Source organism: Felis catus, chromosome A1 (genome assembly GCF_018350175.1).
Source record: "Felis catus isolate Fca126 chromosome A1, F.catus_Fca126_mat1.0, whole genome shotgun sequence".
Classification (NCBI taxonomy): Eukaryota; Metazoa; Chordata; class Mammalia; order Carnivora; family Felidae; genus Felis; species Felis catus.
In genome coordinates this window covers 115144185-115162456 of record NC_058368.1, presented here as the reverse complement: position 1 = coordinate 115162456, position 18272 = coordinate 115144185, and the positions used below count along the sequence as shown (strand labels likewise).

The 18272-nt window shown below is 40.3% G+C and overlaps 1 protein-coding gene across 3 annotated transcripts in view; it reads left to right on the top strand.

Annotated features, from left to right (window-relative positions):
- The window catches only part of SIL1 (SIL1 nucleotide exchange factor), a 284915-nt gene that overhangs the window by 183929 nt on the left and 82714 nt on the right, over window positions 1-18272 (top strand). For all 3 annotated transcript variants that reach the window (XM_045059704.1, XM_006927639.5, XM_019832833.3), the window contains 2 exons: window positions 4002-4122; window positions 10306-10405. In XM_045059704.1, coding sequence (XP_044915639.1) covers window positions 4002-4122; window positions 10306-10405 — 221 coding nt within the window. The remainder of the gene's footprint in view (window positions 1-4001; window positions 4123-10305; window positions 10406-18272) is intronic.

Genomic DNA, 18272 nt, shown 5'->3' with positions numbered 1-18272 from the left:
ATATTTTGCCCATCATCCCACCCAACCCCCTCTGGTAACCCTGAGTTTGTTGTCAGTGTCTGTTTTTTGGTCTTCTGCTTGTTTTGTTTCTTAAGTTGCACATATGAGTAAAAGCCTATGGTATTTGTCTTTCTCTGACTGATTTATTTCACCTAGTGTTATACCCTCTAGATCCATCCATGTTGTTGCAAATCAAAAGATTTCTTTCTTTTCTGTATCTTAGTAATATTCTATTGTATATATACACCACTTATTTTAAAGTTTTTTTTTCATGTTTGTTTGTTTTTGAGGGGTGGGAGAGAAGGAGAGAGGGAGAATGAGTGGGGGAGGGGCAGAGAGAGAGGGAAAGAGGGAATCCCAAGCAGTCTCCTCGCGGTTAGCAGGGAGCCTGATGCAGGGCTCGAACTCAAAAACTGTGACATCATGATCTGACCTGAAGTCAGACACTTTACTTACTGAGCCACCCAGGCGCCTCTATACCGCATCTTTTTTATCCATTCATCTGTTGGTAGACACTCAGATTACTTTCATATTTTGGCTATTGTAAATAATGCTGCAGTAAACATAGGGATGCATATGTCTTTTCAAATTAGGGTTTTTGTATTCTTTGTGGAAATACCCAATAGTGGAATTTTTGTATTATATGGTAATTCTATTGTTAATTTTTGAGAAACCTCCGTACTGTTTTCTCTTGGTGCAGGGGTTACCACTTTGCATTTCCACTAGTAGGGTATGAGGTGCATTTTTCTCCGTATCCTTACCAATAGTTGTTTCTTGTGTTTTTGATTTAGCCATTTTGACAGGTGTGAGGTGATGTCTCATTGTGGTTTTGATTTGCATCTCCCTGATGATGAGTGATGTTGAGCATCTTTTCATGATTCTTTTGGCCGTCTGTATGTCTTCTTTCGTGAAATGTCTGTTCATGACTTCTGCCCATTTTTCATTTGGATTGGTTTTTTGGTGTTGGGTTGTATAAGATCTTTATATATTTTGGATACTAACATCTTATCAGATGTATCACTTGCAGATACCTTCTCCCATTCAGTAGGTTGTCATTTTGTTTTGTTGATGGTTTCCTTCATTGTGCAGAAGCTTTTTATTTTGATGTAATCCCAATAATTTACTTCTGTTTCCCTTGCCTCAGGAGACATATCTAGAAAAATGTTGCTATAGTCGATGTCAGAAAATTGCTGCCTGTGCTTTCTTCTAGGATTTTTATGGTTTCAGGTCTCACACTTAGGTCCTTAATTCATTTTGAATTCATTTCTGTGTATGGTGTAAGAAAGTGTCCAGTTTCATTCTCTTACTTGCAGCTGTCCAGTATTCACATCACCTTTTGTTGAAGAGGCTTTTTTTTTTTTTTGCCATTGCATTTTTTTTTTTTTTACTCCTTTGTTGTAGATTAATTGAACATGTATTTGTAGGTTTATCTCTGAACTCACTATTCTATTCCATTAATCTATGTGTCTTATTTTGTGCTGGTACTATACTGTTTTGATTACTACAGTTTTGTAGTAGATCTTGAAATCTGGTATTATGGTACATCCAGTTTTGTTCTTATTTTTCAGGATTGCCTTGGCTATTTGGAGTCTTTGTGGTTCCATACAAATTTTAGGATTATTTATTGTAGTTCTGTGAAAAATACTGTTGGTGTTTTGTTAGGGATTGTAGTAAATGTGTAAATGGCTTTGAGTAGTATGCAGTTTAATAATATTTGTTCTCACAATCTATGACCATGACTCGAGTATCTTTGCATTTATGTATTACAGTTCTTAGAGTATAGGTCTTTCACCCCTTTGGTTAAATTTATTCCTAGATATTTTTATTATTTTTTTGTATAATTGTGAATGGGAATGTTTTCTTAATTTCTCTTTCTGCTACTTCATTATTAGTATATAGTATATATACTAATATATAGTATTAGTATAGAAGTACATCAGATTTCTATATATTGATTTTGTATCCTATGACTTCACTGAATTCGTTTATCATTTCTAGTCATTTTTTGGTGTAGTCTTTAGGGTTTTCTGTATATAGTATCATGTCATCTGCAAATAGAAATTTTACTTCTTCTTTACTGATTTGGATGCCTTTTTTTTCTTTTTCTTATCTAATTGCTGTGGCTCGGACTTCCAGTACGATGTTGAATAAAAGTGGCAAGCGTGGATATTCTTGTCTTGTTCCTGATCTTAGGAGAAAAGCTCTCAGGTTTTTCCCGTTGAGTATGATGCTCTCTATGGGTTTTTCATAGATGGCATTTATTATGCTAAGGTATGTTCTCCTAAACCTACTTTGTTGAGTGTTTTTATCATGAATGGATGTTTTGCTTTGTCAAGGTTTTTTTGCATCTCTTAAATGAGTATATGGTTTTTATGCTTTCTTTTGTTGATGTGACATATCATGTTGATTGATTTGCAAATATGAAGTCACCCTTGTATCCCAGGAATAAATCACACTTGATCATGGTGAATGATTTTTTTAATGTATTGTTGGATTTCGTGGTGCCTCGGTGGCTCAGTCATTTAAGCGTCTGACTCTTGATTTTGGCTCTGGCTATGGTCTCATGGTTCATGGGTTCTAGCCCTGCATCAGGCTCTGCGCTGACAGCTATATCTTCCTCTCTCTCTCTCTCTCTCTCTCTCTCTCTCTCTCTCTCTCTCTCTCAAAATAAATAAACTTTAAAAAAATTAAAAAAATATTGTTGGATTTGGTTTGCTAATATTTTGTGAAAAATTTTTGGGGGTGCCTGGGTGGCTCAGTAGGTTGAGCGTCCAACTTGATTTCAGCTCTGGTCATGATCCCAGGGTTGTGGGATTGAGCCTTGTGTCAGACTCCACACTGAGTGTGGAGCCTGCTTATGATTCTTTGTCTCTCTTCTTTTGCCCCTCTCCCCTGCTAGCGTGTTCTCATTCTCACTCTGTCTAAAAAAAATTTTTTTTAAATGTAGATTCCTGAACTCCACCTTTAAAACAAAACAAAAAATGTTTGCATTTGTGTCCATCAGATATTGGCCTGTAGTTCTCTTTTTTGTAGTGCCTTTATCTCCTTTTCACCTATCTTTGAGTAATTTTGTACAATGTGTATGAGTAGCCCGTCCATTCGTATTGTTTTTTCAGGTAGTGGATCAACTCTCCTGAGATGGGTGGGCATAGGTTTTTAGTTTCTTTTGATTCCAGTCCTTACCTCCTTGACTTGCTCTGTCTTCCTGCCTTCCAATGAAGCCCTGGTCTAGGGTCTTGGGAAATAAAATAGGAGGTATAGTCCCTGTGCTCATCAAGGAGAGAGCCTTATAGAAGGAGCCTGATTATAAAGAGAGCAGGATGGTGAGGTGTAAGCTTGCTGGAACAGCAAGCTCGCTGGAGTTTTCTGGGACTGTCAGGGGAGAGGTAAGGAGGATGTCTTGGAAGATGCAGTGATGTGGCCATATCCTTAAGGGTGTTTAGGTATTTACCATTCACCTGCCCATAACAAAAAGGCTTATTATAGCTCAGTTTCAAAAATTTTTTTTCAACGTTTTTTATTTTATTTTTGGGACAGAGAGAGACAGAGCATGAATGGGGGAGGGGCAGAGAGAGAGGGAGACACAGAATTGGAAACAGGCTCCAGGCTCTGAGCCATCAGCCCAGAGCCTGATGCAGGGCTTGAACTCACGGACCGCGAGATCGTGACCTGGCTGAAGTCGGACGCTTAACCGACTGCGCCACCCAGGCGCCCCTGTAGCTCAGTTTAAAGAAAACAGATTAGCTTAAAGATGTAGGTTCTAACTGGGGTCTTCGGTCTTTGCTTTGAAGTATAGAAGCCCTTGCCCATTTGCCTCATTACCTTAATTTGATATGTGTGTGGTATATGTGTGTTAGATGGATGGATTCAGGTAATGGAACACAGCAGGGTCTGGTCTTCATGAATTAATAAATCCTGTTGGCTTGTTAGCCAGCCTTTCCATTGCAGTGTCCCTTCAAGGACCATATACCTTACGAGCCCTCTTTGTTCTTGGTTTTTAGGTCAGGCTGTCCCTGTAGGATCCCATGTACGGCTGAATCTCCAGACGGGGGCAAGAGAAGTGAAACTCCAAGAAGAGGACAAGTTCCAAAGTAATTTGAAAGCATTGAAAAAAGGCAAAAGGTATAGTAACAACCCTAGGGACTGGGAGGCGGACAGCACTGATTTTGTAATACTGCAAGTAATGACAATGTAATGTTTTTTACCCAAATTCATGTGGCTTTTAAAAAATTTTGAAATTTCGTAGCGTAGAATTTGTGATAAATCTGTCAGGGTTTTGTGGAAGTTTACTTGTAGATCTTTGGAAAGAAATAGTTTGCAAAGCAAATTGATACTTTAGAAAAGGCTGTAGGGGGAATGCTTAACCTGCTTTAAAAATGAAGCTATTTTTCCCAGTACTTTAAGAGCACCCATTTGAATCCCAACAATTAATGCGCTGATTACAGATGAGTCATCTATTCATTAAAACAGCCCTGTTAGGCCTTCTGCTTTGCAGTAATACTTCCTTGGTGAACAATAAAATTGCATTTTAAAGTCTTTAATTCAGACTAACTTTTCCTCTTGTTAGTCCATATTAAAACAGGCTTTCTTATAGTATAAAAGTTCTCCAATGTTAAGAGATTGCCTTACTTTTAATAACCAGATAAGATTATTTGATTTTGGACAATTTGTCCCTGTTTTTCTGTTCTTTGCCTTGAAATAACAAGTTTTATTTGCATGTTCTTTTTTACATGAGGAAGGAGGAGGAGGCATGGGGTTACAGGGGCTGCTAGAATTGGGTAATTTCAACAGTTATAAATACCAGTTATGAGGTTTCTAAGACAGGGACAGCAAATTGTGATCTGTGGGCCATATTGGTACTGCTACATGTCTTTGTACAGCCTACAGGTTAAGTTGTTTTTATCATTTTTTAATGGATGAAAAAGTAAAAGAATGATATTTCATGACTCTTAGAGATTTTAATGTCCATAAGTAAAGTTTTATTGGAACACAGCTATGCTTATTCATTTATGTATGATCTATGGCCACTTTTCTGCTCATCTGGCAGGGTTGAGTAGTTGGGACAGTTGCTGTCAGTAAGGCCCACAAAGCCTAAAATATTATGGGGTCATAACAGAGTTTGCTGCCCCTGTTCTAATACATGTAAGTATCGATAACAAATAATGGATTGAGCAAGGCTAATGTTAATCCTTGAATTTTCATTATTTTAACAATATTTTGCAGTTATATATAAGGTAGAAAGGGAGTTTAGAGACTATTTACCTGAGTGTTTTCCTTGATGTACTCAACAAAAGGTTATTTAGCCTGTCTATATGCACTTTCGGTTATGTGGCACCCACAATCCCACAGAGCAGCCTGTTCCAATTTGGGCAGTTTTTACTGTTAGAAAATTTGACTACATTGTAATAATATATGAAAATATTTGTCCTCAGGGGTGGCCCAGTTGTTGGAGCATTCGACTCTCGGTTTTGGCTCTGCTCATGATCTCACAGTTCATGGGATCCAGCCCCGTGTTGGGCTCCATGCTGCCGATGCAGAGCCTGCTTGGGATTCTCTCTCTCTCCCCCCCCCTCACTCAAAATAAATAAACTTAAAAAAAAAAAAGAAAGATATTTGACCTCTTTACCGTCACTCCAAACTGAGAAGGATCTTTATTCCCCCCCCCCCCATCTCTCTTGATAGGCCTATATCTGAAGGCCATATGATAATTCATTTCTCACAGCCATCAAATAATCAAATTTCATTGTTGTAACCCCTGCCAACCCCCCTCATTCCCTAGCACACATATATGCACATATTTCAGTGTGTCAGAGAACTTCAGGAAGCCTTTCCTCACATCTATGCCAAGTCTCATTTTCTAAATAAAAAGCTTACTTTATTCTTGGTTTAAGGATATTGAATTAGGATCTTGACTAATTTGGAATATTTGTTTGTTGGTTTTAATACTGTGGGAAGTTATTTTTCCAGTATCTGATCGTAGGTCTTTACTGGGAACACTTAATGCTTTATCAGTTGCTCCTGTCTTTTTAGAATAGAAAGCAGAGTCATTCACGTGGTCTGTAATAGATACACCATAAAACAGAGATATTTGTCCTCACTCTTCCCTCTTTACTTTTCTCCTTTGAAATGTTTCTGAGGGTTCTGCTCTGGAGTGGTCTCCAGGGTATATTGGACATACCTTCTTCCTTCTCAGCATTTGTTACTAGTGGCAAACCTGTCTGAACAGCAACCCAAAGGCATTGACAAGGTGGTGTAGGTTTCACTGCTTGAGCTCAGTGAGTCTCTGGCTGCCTTTGGTGGTGACTTCTTCCTGTGGTGGACCTCACCTCAGGCTCCTCCTGATTCATTTCACAGTATCTTCCTGGCTCTTAGGTACTAGAACAGGAACAGAAGCCAAAGTGCAGGGCTAATTTCTGCAGTTGGTACAGTATTTTGCATATCTGGTTATTCTGATTTGGGGAACAAGATGGACAACACCCACAGGTTTCCATCAGATTGTCAAAGATGTTGGTGATCACAGAGTTTTAGGTATCACTGGCTAAGGAAAGATGGGGATAGTCCTTTCAGACTAATCCATGGCAATCTGTCCACTAGTCCTGCTGGCTGTGTGACTAGACATCCTGCTACCTAGAGCTGTAATGCCTCTGGACTGTAAAGCCTGGGACAAGGCATTGACTCTGACTTCTTTCAGAGGCCTCTCTTGGCACTGCCTGACTTCATGGTATATTTGGTTCCTAGCAGCAGGGTGTTCTCTTGCTATTTATGTGTTAGGCATTGTTATCTCCACTGGTTTTAGTCCATATCCCATGTCAGTATCTCAACATTGTATCTCTTTTTTTGCCCTGGAGCAACTGTCGTCTTTGTAGTGATGACCGACAGAGTATATCCAGGTTGTCCCATCTTGGGTTGAGTATCTACCATGGTACAGTATGACATTGTAGTTAAGGATGTGGCCCAAAGACAGGGCCATTTCCTTGCTCCATTCATTCATTTCACAAAAGACTTATTCAGTGCCTATGTGCTAGGTATTGGAGATATAGTACTAAACAAAACAGGATACCAGCCTTATGGACATGGCAGGAAGATAAACTGAAAAATAAAAAGGCACATAAAGTAATTACAGATAGTGGTAAATAGTAGGGAAGAAATAAACAAGTCAGTCAGTCCCTTGGGAAGGCCAGTTTAGGTAGGATGGTTTGGAAGACCTCATTAAAGTGATACTTGAGCTTAGACCTGAAGAATGATGGGGATTTTGTCATATAAAGAGTTAATTTTATACATTTAAGGTTAGAGGATCTCAGGCAGAGGCAACAAGAAGAGTCCCTAGCTTTGTCAAGGAAAGACTTTACGAAGTTGAGAAACAAGAAAGTGATTAGGGTGACTAGAGAGTAGGCGAAGGAAGAAGACTAATAGGTGATTTGGGAGAGATAAGAGGAGCCAGATCATGTGGAGTTTTGAGATGCATGTTGACTAGTCTTCATTTAACTAGAATTGTGATAGAAAGCCAGTGGAGGATTTGGGGTGGGAGAGTGGTTTAATGTAATTTTGGCAAGATCACTCTACTTGCTGTGTGTATGAGGGATAGATTCAGAATGGACAAAAGAATTGCAGAGACAATTAGGATGTCATTTCTGAAGATCAGGTAGACATACTGGTGAATGAGTCTAGAGTGTCATGATGGAGAGCGGATGGGTTTGGAGGTTTAATTTGAGGGTAGTGCCAATAGGACTTGCTTTAGATTTAGATTTTGGGGTTGATGGAAGGTGGTGTGGTGGAATCTGAGATAAAGCCTCATTTTGTGATTTGACACAACTAGGTGCTCAGAAGTACCATTTATTGAAATAGAAAAGATTGGGAGAGGAACAGATTTATGGGGAGAAACATCAAGACCCATGTTTTAGATGTAATAAGTTTGAGGTGCCTGATAAACATCCCAGATCTAAGATTTATCAGTTAGTTATACAAGAGCCTGGCTGTCACTCATGGGAGAGGATTGGGTCAAAGATGTAAGTTTGGGCATCATTGCCTAAAGGATAAAGAACTAGGGGAGAGTGCAGAGGTAGAGAAGATTGTCTAGGATTGAACTCCAAGGCATTCCAGTATATAGGGTTCAGGTAGGAGATGAGGAACCAGCACAAGAGTTAGGGAAGGAGGGAGGAAGGGGAAGAAACAGCAGAGTGTGGTAACAAGAAGCCAGAAAGAAGAGTGTTTCAAGGAGGGAGAGGTGAACTATGTAAATGATGCTGAGTGGTTGAGGAACATGACATTAGTGAAGAGTCCATTGGATCCAGTTGTTAATTATTAGTAATTTTGATGAGAAGTATTAGTAGGGAACGGTAAAGGGATCTGGATTAGAGCAAATGGCAGTGTAAATAGCAGTCATGAAGATGAGAAGAGTGAGTTAAGACAATTTGTTCATAAAGTTTTACTCTGAAGGAAATCAGGGGAATGGTTTGATAATTAGAGATCATAGTTAGTTAGAAGAGTGTTCATATACTCAAGGGAATAATCCAACCAAAGGGAGAAATTGATGATGCAGACAGGAGGGAACAGTATAATGATGGGGGTTAAAGCTTTTGCAAAGGAAAGTGGGATCTGGAACTTAAGTTTAATAGGAGCAGGTTCACTGTCATTCATGGTCTTAGAAGAGAAAGCAGAGAATCTAGATTTGGTGCAGGTTAGTGTATAGAGCTCATGAGGGGAATATGAAGGAGTTCTTGATGATAACATCTATTTTTCTCAGTGAAGAATGAAGTGAAAATACCAGCTGAAGATGGTTTTCTGTCTGTGTGTGCAGACACACATGTGCACACTTGTGTGTGTGTAGTAGGGGCTAAAATGAGTGATGGTGAGTGGCCTGGAAGAGTGGCATTTAAGGCAATAAATGGAGATATGAGACATGATGGGATTTGTCCAGACCAAGTATTAGAGGAGGGAGGTGATAATCTGTTCAAGCTGTGCCCCTAAATACTTACCTCTCTCTTAGGGGTAAAGAGCAGGGCAGTGGCATCTACATGCTGCTGGCTGTGGGTGATGCTTTTCTGGGAGAGGGATTCTCTTCCCTACCTTGTAGGATTGTGGTAATCATTTGAATGAAATATTACTTCTAAAGGATTAAAATAGTGACTGACACATGCTTAAGTGCTCAGTAAATGGGGGTGATTAGCAATTATTAGTTTATGAGGATTGAGGTTTAGAGAAGGCAAGTGTTTTTCTCAGAGTTCTAGGGGGTTTCTAAGATGAATCAAAGATGAAATGAGAAATGAGCAAAGCCCTAAGCACATGCCTCTAATGAGAGCTGAGGTCTGCTAGGATCTTGACTGTTAGACTGATGTGCTTATCTTGCCCAGAGTAGTCCAGTAACCCCTTACTTCCTCATCTTTGTAATCTCCCGGGTTATCCTTAACCCCTCTCTCCCCAACCGTCTTGTCAAGCACAGACACTACATTCCACACTTCCCTTTGTCCATGTCACTCTTGGTCTGATCTCTCTGTTCACTGACCTAAAATTATTGTTGGTGGTAAAGCCCACCCCTCAACGCATGAATGCCTCCTCTCCAATTAAGAAGAATGGTTGTGGCTTCAATCAGCTCCAGGGGGTTTTGGGAGGATGCCACTCTAGTCTTTGCCAGGTTCCTGAGATTACATCCACATTGGTTCCTTTCCTCCCTCTCCTTAGAGGCTGACTGTGGAACACGGTTGGCTTTGCTTCTAGTCCTTGGTATTTCAAATCCATTCCTTTGTCAGGTTGGCACATACATCCTGCATCAACTCTGGGCCCAGGAGTTGGTTTTAAAGGTGTGAATTTATCTAAACTGTTTTTGTGAAGAAAGGCTGCCTTGTAAAATCAGACCAGACATGCAGGGGGGGCTCAGGTCCCCATTGATCTGTTTATTAGAAGAATATAAATTGGGTGCATGTTATTACCCTTATCTGTGCCCACTACCCTCCAGGAGGTCCAGCCCTGGCACATGCTGACAGAACAGCGCTGCACAGACATTCCAGACTTATTTCTGCCTAAGTAGCTGGCTGAGAGTGGTCTGTCCATGGTGGGCCTTTGTCTGCCCCATGCCATTTCATCCTCTTTAATAAAATGACCCCTTCTTCAGCTTTGTATTTCTTCTTCTAGCTTTAAGGTAAGATTACCTCTTAGACTTGTGGCTGACCGAAGGCAAAGCTAGGGTAATGCACTCTGAGTTCGAGCTGGCCATGGCTTACCGTGTTTGGGAGTACCAGCCACCTAGTGAAGTTTCTTTCTTGGGAAAAATGGTGCCTCCTTTCTAACTTTCACCTTCTTTTTGGACAGGCTGGACATAAACGCCAACACCTACACATCTCAGGACCTCAAGAGTGCACTGGCAAAATTCAAGGAGGGGACAGAAGTGGAGAGTTCAAAGGAAGACAAGGTATGTGATATTCTTCCCAGGGAGTTAGTATAAGCCTACAGGATGACCTTGAAGGGAGTCACTTCTTCCACAAGCTCTTAAAATAAACATGGGGTAATGATAATAATATTGTAAAATAATTTAAAAAAATTTTTTTAAGTTTATTCATTATTGAGAGATAGAGACTGAGCATAAGCAGGGGAGGGGCAGAGAGAGGGGGAGACACAGAATCCGAGGCAGGCTCCAGGCTCCGAGCTGTCAGCACAGAGCCCGACACGGGGTTCGAACTCACTGTGAGATCCTGACCTGAGCCGAAGTCGGATGCTCAACTGATTGAGCCACCCAGGCGCCCCATAATATTGTAAAATAAAGTGCAGTTAATGCCAAATAAGTAATCCTTATTGGACTATTTTTTAAAAATACCAGTACTGGGAGCATTTGATTATTTAGGATCCAACTTCACATTACATGTTTGGGCCTCAACAAATTGAGGCACATGGCAGAGATAGTTGCACTCTTCTTTATCACAGACAAGAGTGAGGAGAATAGAGATTAAAACCCAGACCTCCTTACTTACACTTGGATTAGACAAAAGCTTAAAGGACGGAGGAGCCGGGCTGGGAAGGAAGTCTTGATCCTTGTCCTTTGAACATGTAACAGATGTATTCCCTCTTTCTAGGCCTCATAGCAAATGTATTCCTTATTCCAGGCCTCAGGTTCCTTAAATGTACAATAAGGTGGTGGGGCTGGGGTGGGGAGGTGTGGGAAACAAGAGGATGGCTGACATTTCCTCCAGTTTTAAATTTGTGTACAAACTAAGGGAGTGAGAAGGAGAAAGAGGCAGAATTGCAGTCCCTTGGTTATGCCCCTAGTGTCTGGGAGGGCTTGTGGGTACAGGCTTATACCAGCAAGAAATCTTACTCTTTAGATAGATTGTGAACTCATGTGATAGCCAGAGAATGTCACAAATTAGTTTTTATATTTCCATTTGAGTCCTCTCCTTCAAAGAAGCTCCTCCAGTGGCTACTTTGGAGACCTTTGCAAGTTCTCTCTTCCTTTTACCCTCATAATTCTCTTTTTCTTTGTTTGCATCTCTGCTGCTGGCCCAGAATCCTGGCATATCTTGGAGGGGCAGCATCAGGTTATTGACAGCTTCTATCTTAAGTGGAGGAAGCCTTAGGTCCCTCAGATCCTTTTGAGTTAAGCAGTTCTGAGACAAATCAGCCTTTTTCTTTTTCTTTTTTTTTTTCTTTTTTTTGGTGTCAAGGAGGACCTAATTAGGATGTGTTAACATGCAGACCAAGTCTCCATGTCTTCACTCATCTTAGTGAAGTCACATCTACCCGCATGGAGAGTGTATATGGTATGAGAAGATGAGTAGCAGGATGGCAGTAATAGCAGCAGTGGGCGTAGGAAGGTGACAGGTAAAATTTCATTCCACCACAGATATATTAACTGGGTTTGGGAGGGTGAGGAAAAGCAAATCCCCTTAACTGGTGAAGCTGAGGCCAGCAGAGGTGAGCATTGTGTGCCTCGGTGCCTGGAGCAGGATTGACCTTCCTGTGGCCAGGGGTTGGGCTCATTCCCACTCACCATCCCTTCACCATGGACCCCATATGGGCCTGACAGTAACAAGCAGTCAGCCCCTGTTCCATGTCTTCTCTGTGGGTGGAAGACCCACTGTACCCCATCTCTTCTCTTGTTCTCTTTTTTTTAATTAAAATTTTTTTAATGTTTATTTATTTTTGAAGGACAGAGAGAGCACAATGGGGGACAGGCAGAGAGAGAATGAGACCCAGAATCTGAAGCAGGCTCCAGGCTCTGAGCTGTTAGCACAGAGCCTGATGTGGGGCTTTAACTCATGAGGTGTAAGGTCATGACCTGAGCTGAAGTTGGATGCTTAACTGACTCAGCCACCCAGGAGCCCCTAAATTTTTTTTTAAAACTTATGTTTGAGCAAGAGAGAGAGAGAGAGAGAGAGAGAGAGAGAGAGAGAGAGAGAGAGAGAGAGAGAGAGAATGTGAGTGGGGGAAGGGCAGAGAGGCAGGGAGACACAGAATCCTAAGCAGGCTCCAGGCTCCCAGGTCTCAGCGTGTATCCCAGAGCCTGATGTGGGGCTCGAACTCACAAGTGTCAAGATCATGATCTGAGCCAAAGTGGGCCGAAGTTGAACGCTTAACTGACCGAGCCACCCAGGCACCCCTCTTCTCTTTGTTCTCTTTTAATGGTATTCTTTCACATTATAAAGTTTGTGTAGAAAACTATGAATATTAAGAAAATATTCTTTTTTTTTAACTTAAAAGCAAGAGATTAAGTTTTAAGTTGCTGTTTTTGCCAACTGAAAAGAATCCTTTCCCCTAACAAGAGAAGATTCTAATACCAGTACCCAAATGTAGGATCCCTGTCCCAGCTGTTTTAAGTCAGCTGCCAGTTTGAAGATAGAATTGCCACACTCCTTTTTCACTTCTGTGGAGTGTAGGTTATTGGCTTCTTCACTGAGGTGCTGGGTCCTAGGATTTTTCTCCTGCTTTCATTTGGAGCCTGTCTAGATTGACTCAGTTTATTGTCAGTGCCCTTGGGACTGGCAAATAAATTGACTTGAAGTAGGTTGGGGAGTTTCTGACATATCTCAGGCTCCTGGCTACAGATGGCATCATCCTTTTTGTTTATCAGTCTTTAAACCCAGGTTTTATGGTGCTTTTGCTATTTATAAAAATAATACTGTCAAATATTGTGCCAATACTATCATTTGAAATTTTTTTACTTGATTTTTTAGGTGGAAGGGCACCAATTCTATTATGTATATTGGTACCTTAGATTTAAATGAATCAGTCCTTCCCAGAATCCCTTGCTTTGTGGAAAAACTCTGTCTGGCCAAACAGATTTGGGCTTTTGTTGTTGAATCTGATCCCTTTATACCTCTATTACCATAAATGTCTTGATGCTTTATTTTATTATGTCAGCTATTGTTCACCTGTAGCTATAAATTGCTCCACTTAAAAATGGGACCTTCTCAGACTTTTGATTCTGGACAAGATAAAGTAGATTCATTTCTTACTATTTCTCCTGCTAAGAACAACTAAAAACCTTGGGCGTAATACTGAAAGCAAATATTAGAAGACTCTACAAGGTGGGAAGAAGAAAGCAGACTGGCTAGGGAGGGACCTTAGAACTGGAAGAATGACACAACACTGAGTTCCTTGGGACTGAGTCCCTTTGTATATCTCAGAGTGGGTATTGGAGGAGCCCACACCCAGGAAATGCTAACAGGTGCAGATAGAAAAAGCCCTAAAGAAGACCTGGTCTTTCTAGAGAAATCACTAGGAAAAGGGCAGCCAAATAGAACAAAACCCTTTTTGACAGTACTTTTGGCTACTTTAGCCAAAAACAATGGAAATGTCCCATCCCACCCTTAGTACCAGTGGAAGTTGAATGAGGAACTTGAATGTCCATCTTCCACTTGGTGGTAGCAGGCTGCACTCTTACTCCTCCACCAGAATGGTCTCAGCAGAAGCCAAGCAGAGAGGCTGAACTTAGACCCCCCTACCGATGGCAATGAGATGATGTGATGCAGTGCTCTGCTATCTTGACCAAGATTGAACAGAGAGCTGGATTCAATGATTGAACAGACAGCTGGAATTTCTCCCCTCTGCCCAGTGGTAGAAGACTGTTTCCTGCTTCTCGTGCTGGTGTGTTACCTGCAGACACCAAGTGAGGAGCCTGGTTTCCCACCCTCCACATGGAAGTAGCAGGCTGGTTCTCCTGTTGGGATGGTGTCTTGAGACACCAAGAAATGTACTTGAATGTCTTCCCCTGCCTGACACTACCAAGGTGGTTTTTCACTTGGAGCTGAGGTGATGCCATTGTGTGTGTTGGCAGAGGTGGGAGGATGGGGGAGCAGAGATGGAGGAGGGGTGGTGTCTAGAAGGTGGTGGTGAATGGAGAATCTATAGTCCTACCTTCTCCTTGGTGGCACTGACATAGTGTGAGGCATCATTCTGCTCCCCACTCTGGGGCAGTGTCAGTGAGGGTAAGTGATAAGCCCAAACTTCCACCCTCAGACCAGCAGCAATGAAGAAGTGTTTCACTTCCCCCACCCAGGTGATATAGAAGCTAAGGAAAGACCAATGTAGAGTGTCCACTGGCAGCAGGTGATGTTGTTCTTCCTCCTAACTAGTAACTGGTGGTAGGATTTTGGAGAAAAGGGAGCTGGGGAAAGGGATTTCACAAATGAAGTTCTGGGCAACTCTCTAGTGACCCACATGAGAAACTGACCAGAATTAACATAGCAGAAGATTTGAGAACTGAACTAAGTTGTGGAACACTGCCAGGTTTTTAGATGAGCCTCTGGGTAGCACATAAAGGAAACAGACCAAAATAACACTGTAAAGGGTCTGGAAACGAAACTGTCTTACAGTTACAGTGATACAAGAAGGACAGAATCAGCATATTAAATGTAAACATTGTAACTGCCTGCTGAAAAAGAAGATTGAATAGGCTTCATAGTTGTAAAACTTGATACCTAAAATGTCCAGGATAAAAAAAAAAACAAAAACAAAATAAAACAACCCTCACCATACCAAGAACTAAGAACATCAAACCGTGAATTAGGAAAGACAATTAACAAATGCCAAAAGTGAGAGGACACAGAAGTTTTGAATTACAAAGATTTCAAAGCAGTTAACATAAAAGTGGTTCAACAAACAATTGTGAAAACTCTTGAAACAAATGACAACCTCAGCAAAGAACTAGATGATGTAAAAAAGAATCAAATGGAATTTTTAGAACTGGAAAAATACAACCAAAATTGTTTAAAAACATTGAATGGGCTCAGTAGCAGAATAGGGAAGAGAGAGAAGAACCAGTGAACTTGACAGAAATTACTAAAAAGTCTAAATAGCAGAGAAAATGAATAGGAAAAACAGTGAACAGAGACTTAGGGACTTGTGTGATTATAAGAAAAGATCTAATATTTCTGCCATTGGAGTCTTAGGAAAAGAGAAAGAGTACTGAAAAATAATGAAGACATAAACTAAGAAATAAAGATGGTGGGGGGGCGCCTACGTGGCTCGGTTGGTTAACGTCTGACTTTGATCTCACGGTTCATGAGTTTGAGCCCCTTGTCGGGCTCTGTGCTGACAGCTTGGAGCCTGGAGCCTGCTTCAGATTCTGTGTCTCCTTTTCTGTCTGCCCCTTTCCAGCTCGCTCTCTCTCTCAAAAATAAATAAACATTAAAAAAAAGTTTTAAAAAAAAAGATGGAAAAATCCCCAAATATGGTCAAGAGCATAAATGAATGGATTCTTGAAACTGAATGAATTTTCAGTAGGATAAACTCAGAGAAATCAACACCATGACTCTTCACAGTCAACCTCCTGAAAATGAAATACAGAAAAAATGTTGAAAGCAGCTAGTTAGAAACAATATACTGCTGGAACAATGATTGACAGTGCATTTTTCATTTGATACCACAGAGACCAGACTATGTGGCACAGTATTTTTCAAGTGCTGAAAAAAAAAATTATAACCTTAGAATTTTATACCCAATGAAAATATTCTCATGAGTGAAAAAGAAATCAAGGTATTCTTGCACAAAAGAAAATTAAAAGAATTTGTAACCAGCAGACCTACCTAAAAGAATGACTAAAGAATATTCTCCAAATAGAAAGGAAATAATAGCAGAAAGAAACTGGAAACATCAGGAAGAAGAAAAGAACAATGAAATGTATCAAAATAAGGGAAGAAAGTATAGACTTTCTCTTATGTTTTAAAAATGTTGGATAGTTGAAGCAAAAATTATGACTTATTCTGCAACTACATATATGTTCAATATGAATTTTACTATCAGAATTACCACTATTTATTTCTTTGCTACACTTTGATCTTTCTTGGCCAGTTCTTTCTTTTGATTATCCGTTTTTATGAAATGTTACATGGATTTATCATTAGAGGATGATGAAGTCCTACAACTACACACTTGACATCTCTGTATGAACTGAGTAATGAATCCACAGTGACCAGTCAGACTTCGAAAGAAGTAGTGTGATCAGCCACTCATCATCATGAGCATTTATGTTATATGTAGTGATTTGTGGACTGAGGAGCTAGCAGCAAAGTTTGTAGTTGATGCAATTGTAGTTAACTGAAATCGGTAGTAACTGAAATTTGGGTAGTGTTGGGAGAATGGTGTTAGCTAAACTATAGTCCTTGAATTTGGCATGTTTAAGTTTGGTGCAAAGCAAAGACTGTGTCTGATTAAAGACTTGTATCTAGACTGTAAAGAACTCTAAAAGCTCAGCAGTAAAAACAACAACGTATTTAGAGAATGAGCAAAGGAAACGAACAGACAGACATTTCACCTAAGATTTGTGGATGGCAGATAAGCACTTGAGAAGATGTTTAATGTCGTTAGATTTTGGAGAAATGCAAATTAAATCCTTAATGAGGTAACACTATGCATTTATTAGAATACCTACAACAATAAATGGTAATATTAAATACTAGTGGGGATGTGGAGAAACTGGGTCTTTCACACATTGTTGGTGAGAATGTAAAATGGTACAGTCACTGTGGAAAACAGGCAGTTTCTTATAAAACCAAACATATGCTTATCATATGACCCAGTAGTTATGCTTGTGGGCATTTATCCTGGAGAAATAAGAACTTAAATTTATATAAAAAACCTTTATACAGGGGCACCTGGTTGCCTCGGTTGGTTAAGCATCTGACTCTTGATTTCAGCTTAGGTCATGGTGTCACGGTTTGTGAGTTTGAGCCCCACATTGGGCTCTGTACTGGCAATGCCAAGCCTGCTTGGGATTCATTCTCTCTCTCTCTCTCTCTCTCTCTCTCTCTCTCTCTCTCTCTCTCTCTCTTTTTCTCAAAAAAAGTAAACATTTTTTAGAAAGCCTTTATACAAATATTCATGTGATTTTATTCATAATAGCCAATACCTGGAAACATCTCAAATGTTCAACAGGTAAATGGTTAAGCAAACTGTATACCTATAGAGTGGAATGCTACTCAGCATTAAAAATAAATGATCCATTGGGGCACCTGGGTGACTCAGTCTTTTAAGCATCTCACTCTTGATTTCTACTAAGGTCATGGTCTCGCAATTCGTGAGTTCAAGCCCCACTTCGGGCTCCGCTCTGACAGGATAGAGCCTACTTGTGATTATCTCTTTCTGCCCCTCTCCCATGTGGGTGCTCTCTCTCTTTCACATGTTCTCTATCTCTCTCAAAAAATAAATAGACTTAAAAAAAAATAAATGAACCATTGATATGTGTGATAACTTGGATAGATCTCAAGTGCATTATGTTCAGATAAAAAAAAACCTATCTCAAAAGATTACAGACTGTGTGAGTCCATCTTTATAACATTCCTCAAATGCCAGAATTATGGATATGTAGAAAAAATTAGTGGTTGCCAGGGCACAGGGATGGGTGGGAGGATGAGGTGCAGCTTATAAAGGGGTAGCTCAATGGAGTTGTTTGGTGGTGGTGGAATAGTTCAGTAGCCTGATTGTTCTGGTGGATACATGAATGTATACATTGGATAAAACTGCGTAGAATAATACACATGTGCATATAAGCAAATGTGTACATGTAAAAGCTGATAAAGTCTGAATAAGGCTTATAGTCTAGTTAACAGTATTGTACCTTTGTTATTTTCTTGGTTCTGTTAGCATACTGTTGTTAGGTAAGATGTTACCATTGGGGGAAGCTGAACAAAGGGTACATGGTACTCCTATATTATTTTTCTCATTTTCTGTGATCTTATAATTATTGCAAAATAAAAAGTTATTGTTGCTTTAAAGGCCTTCCTGAGGACCAGGTGCACATCACTTTTGTGAGGTAGAGGAGCCTTGTTTCTTACCCTGCTCACTTG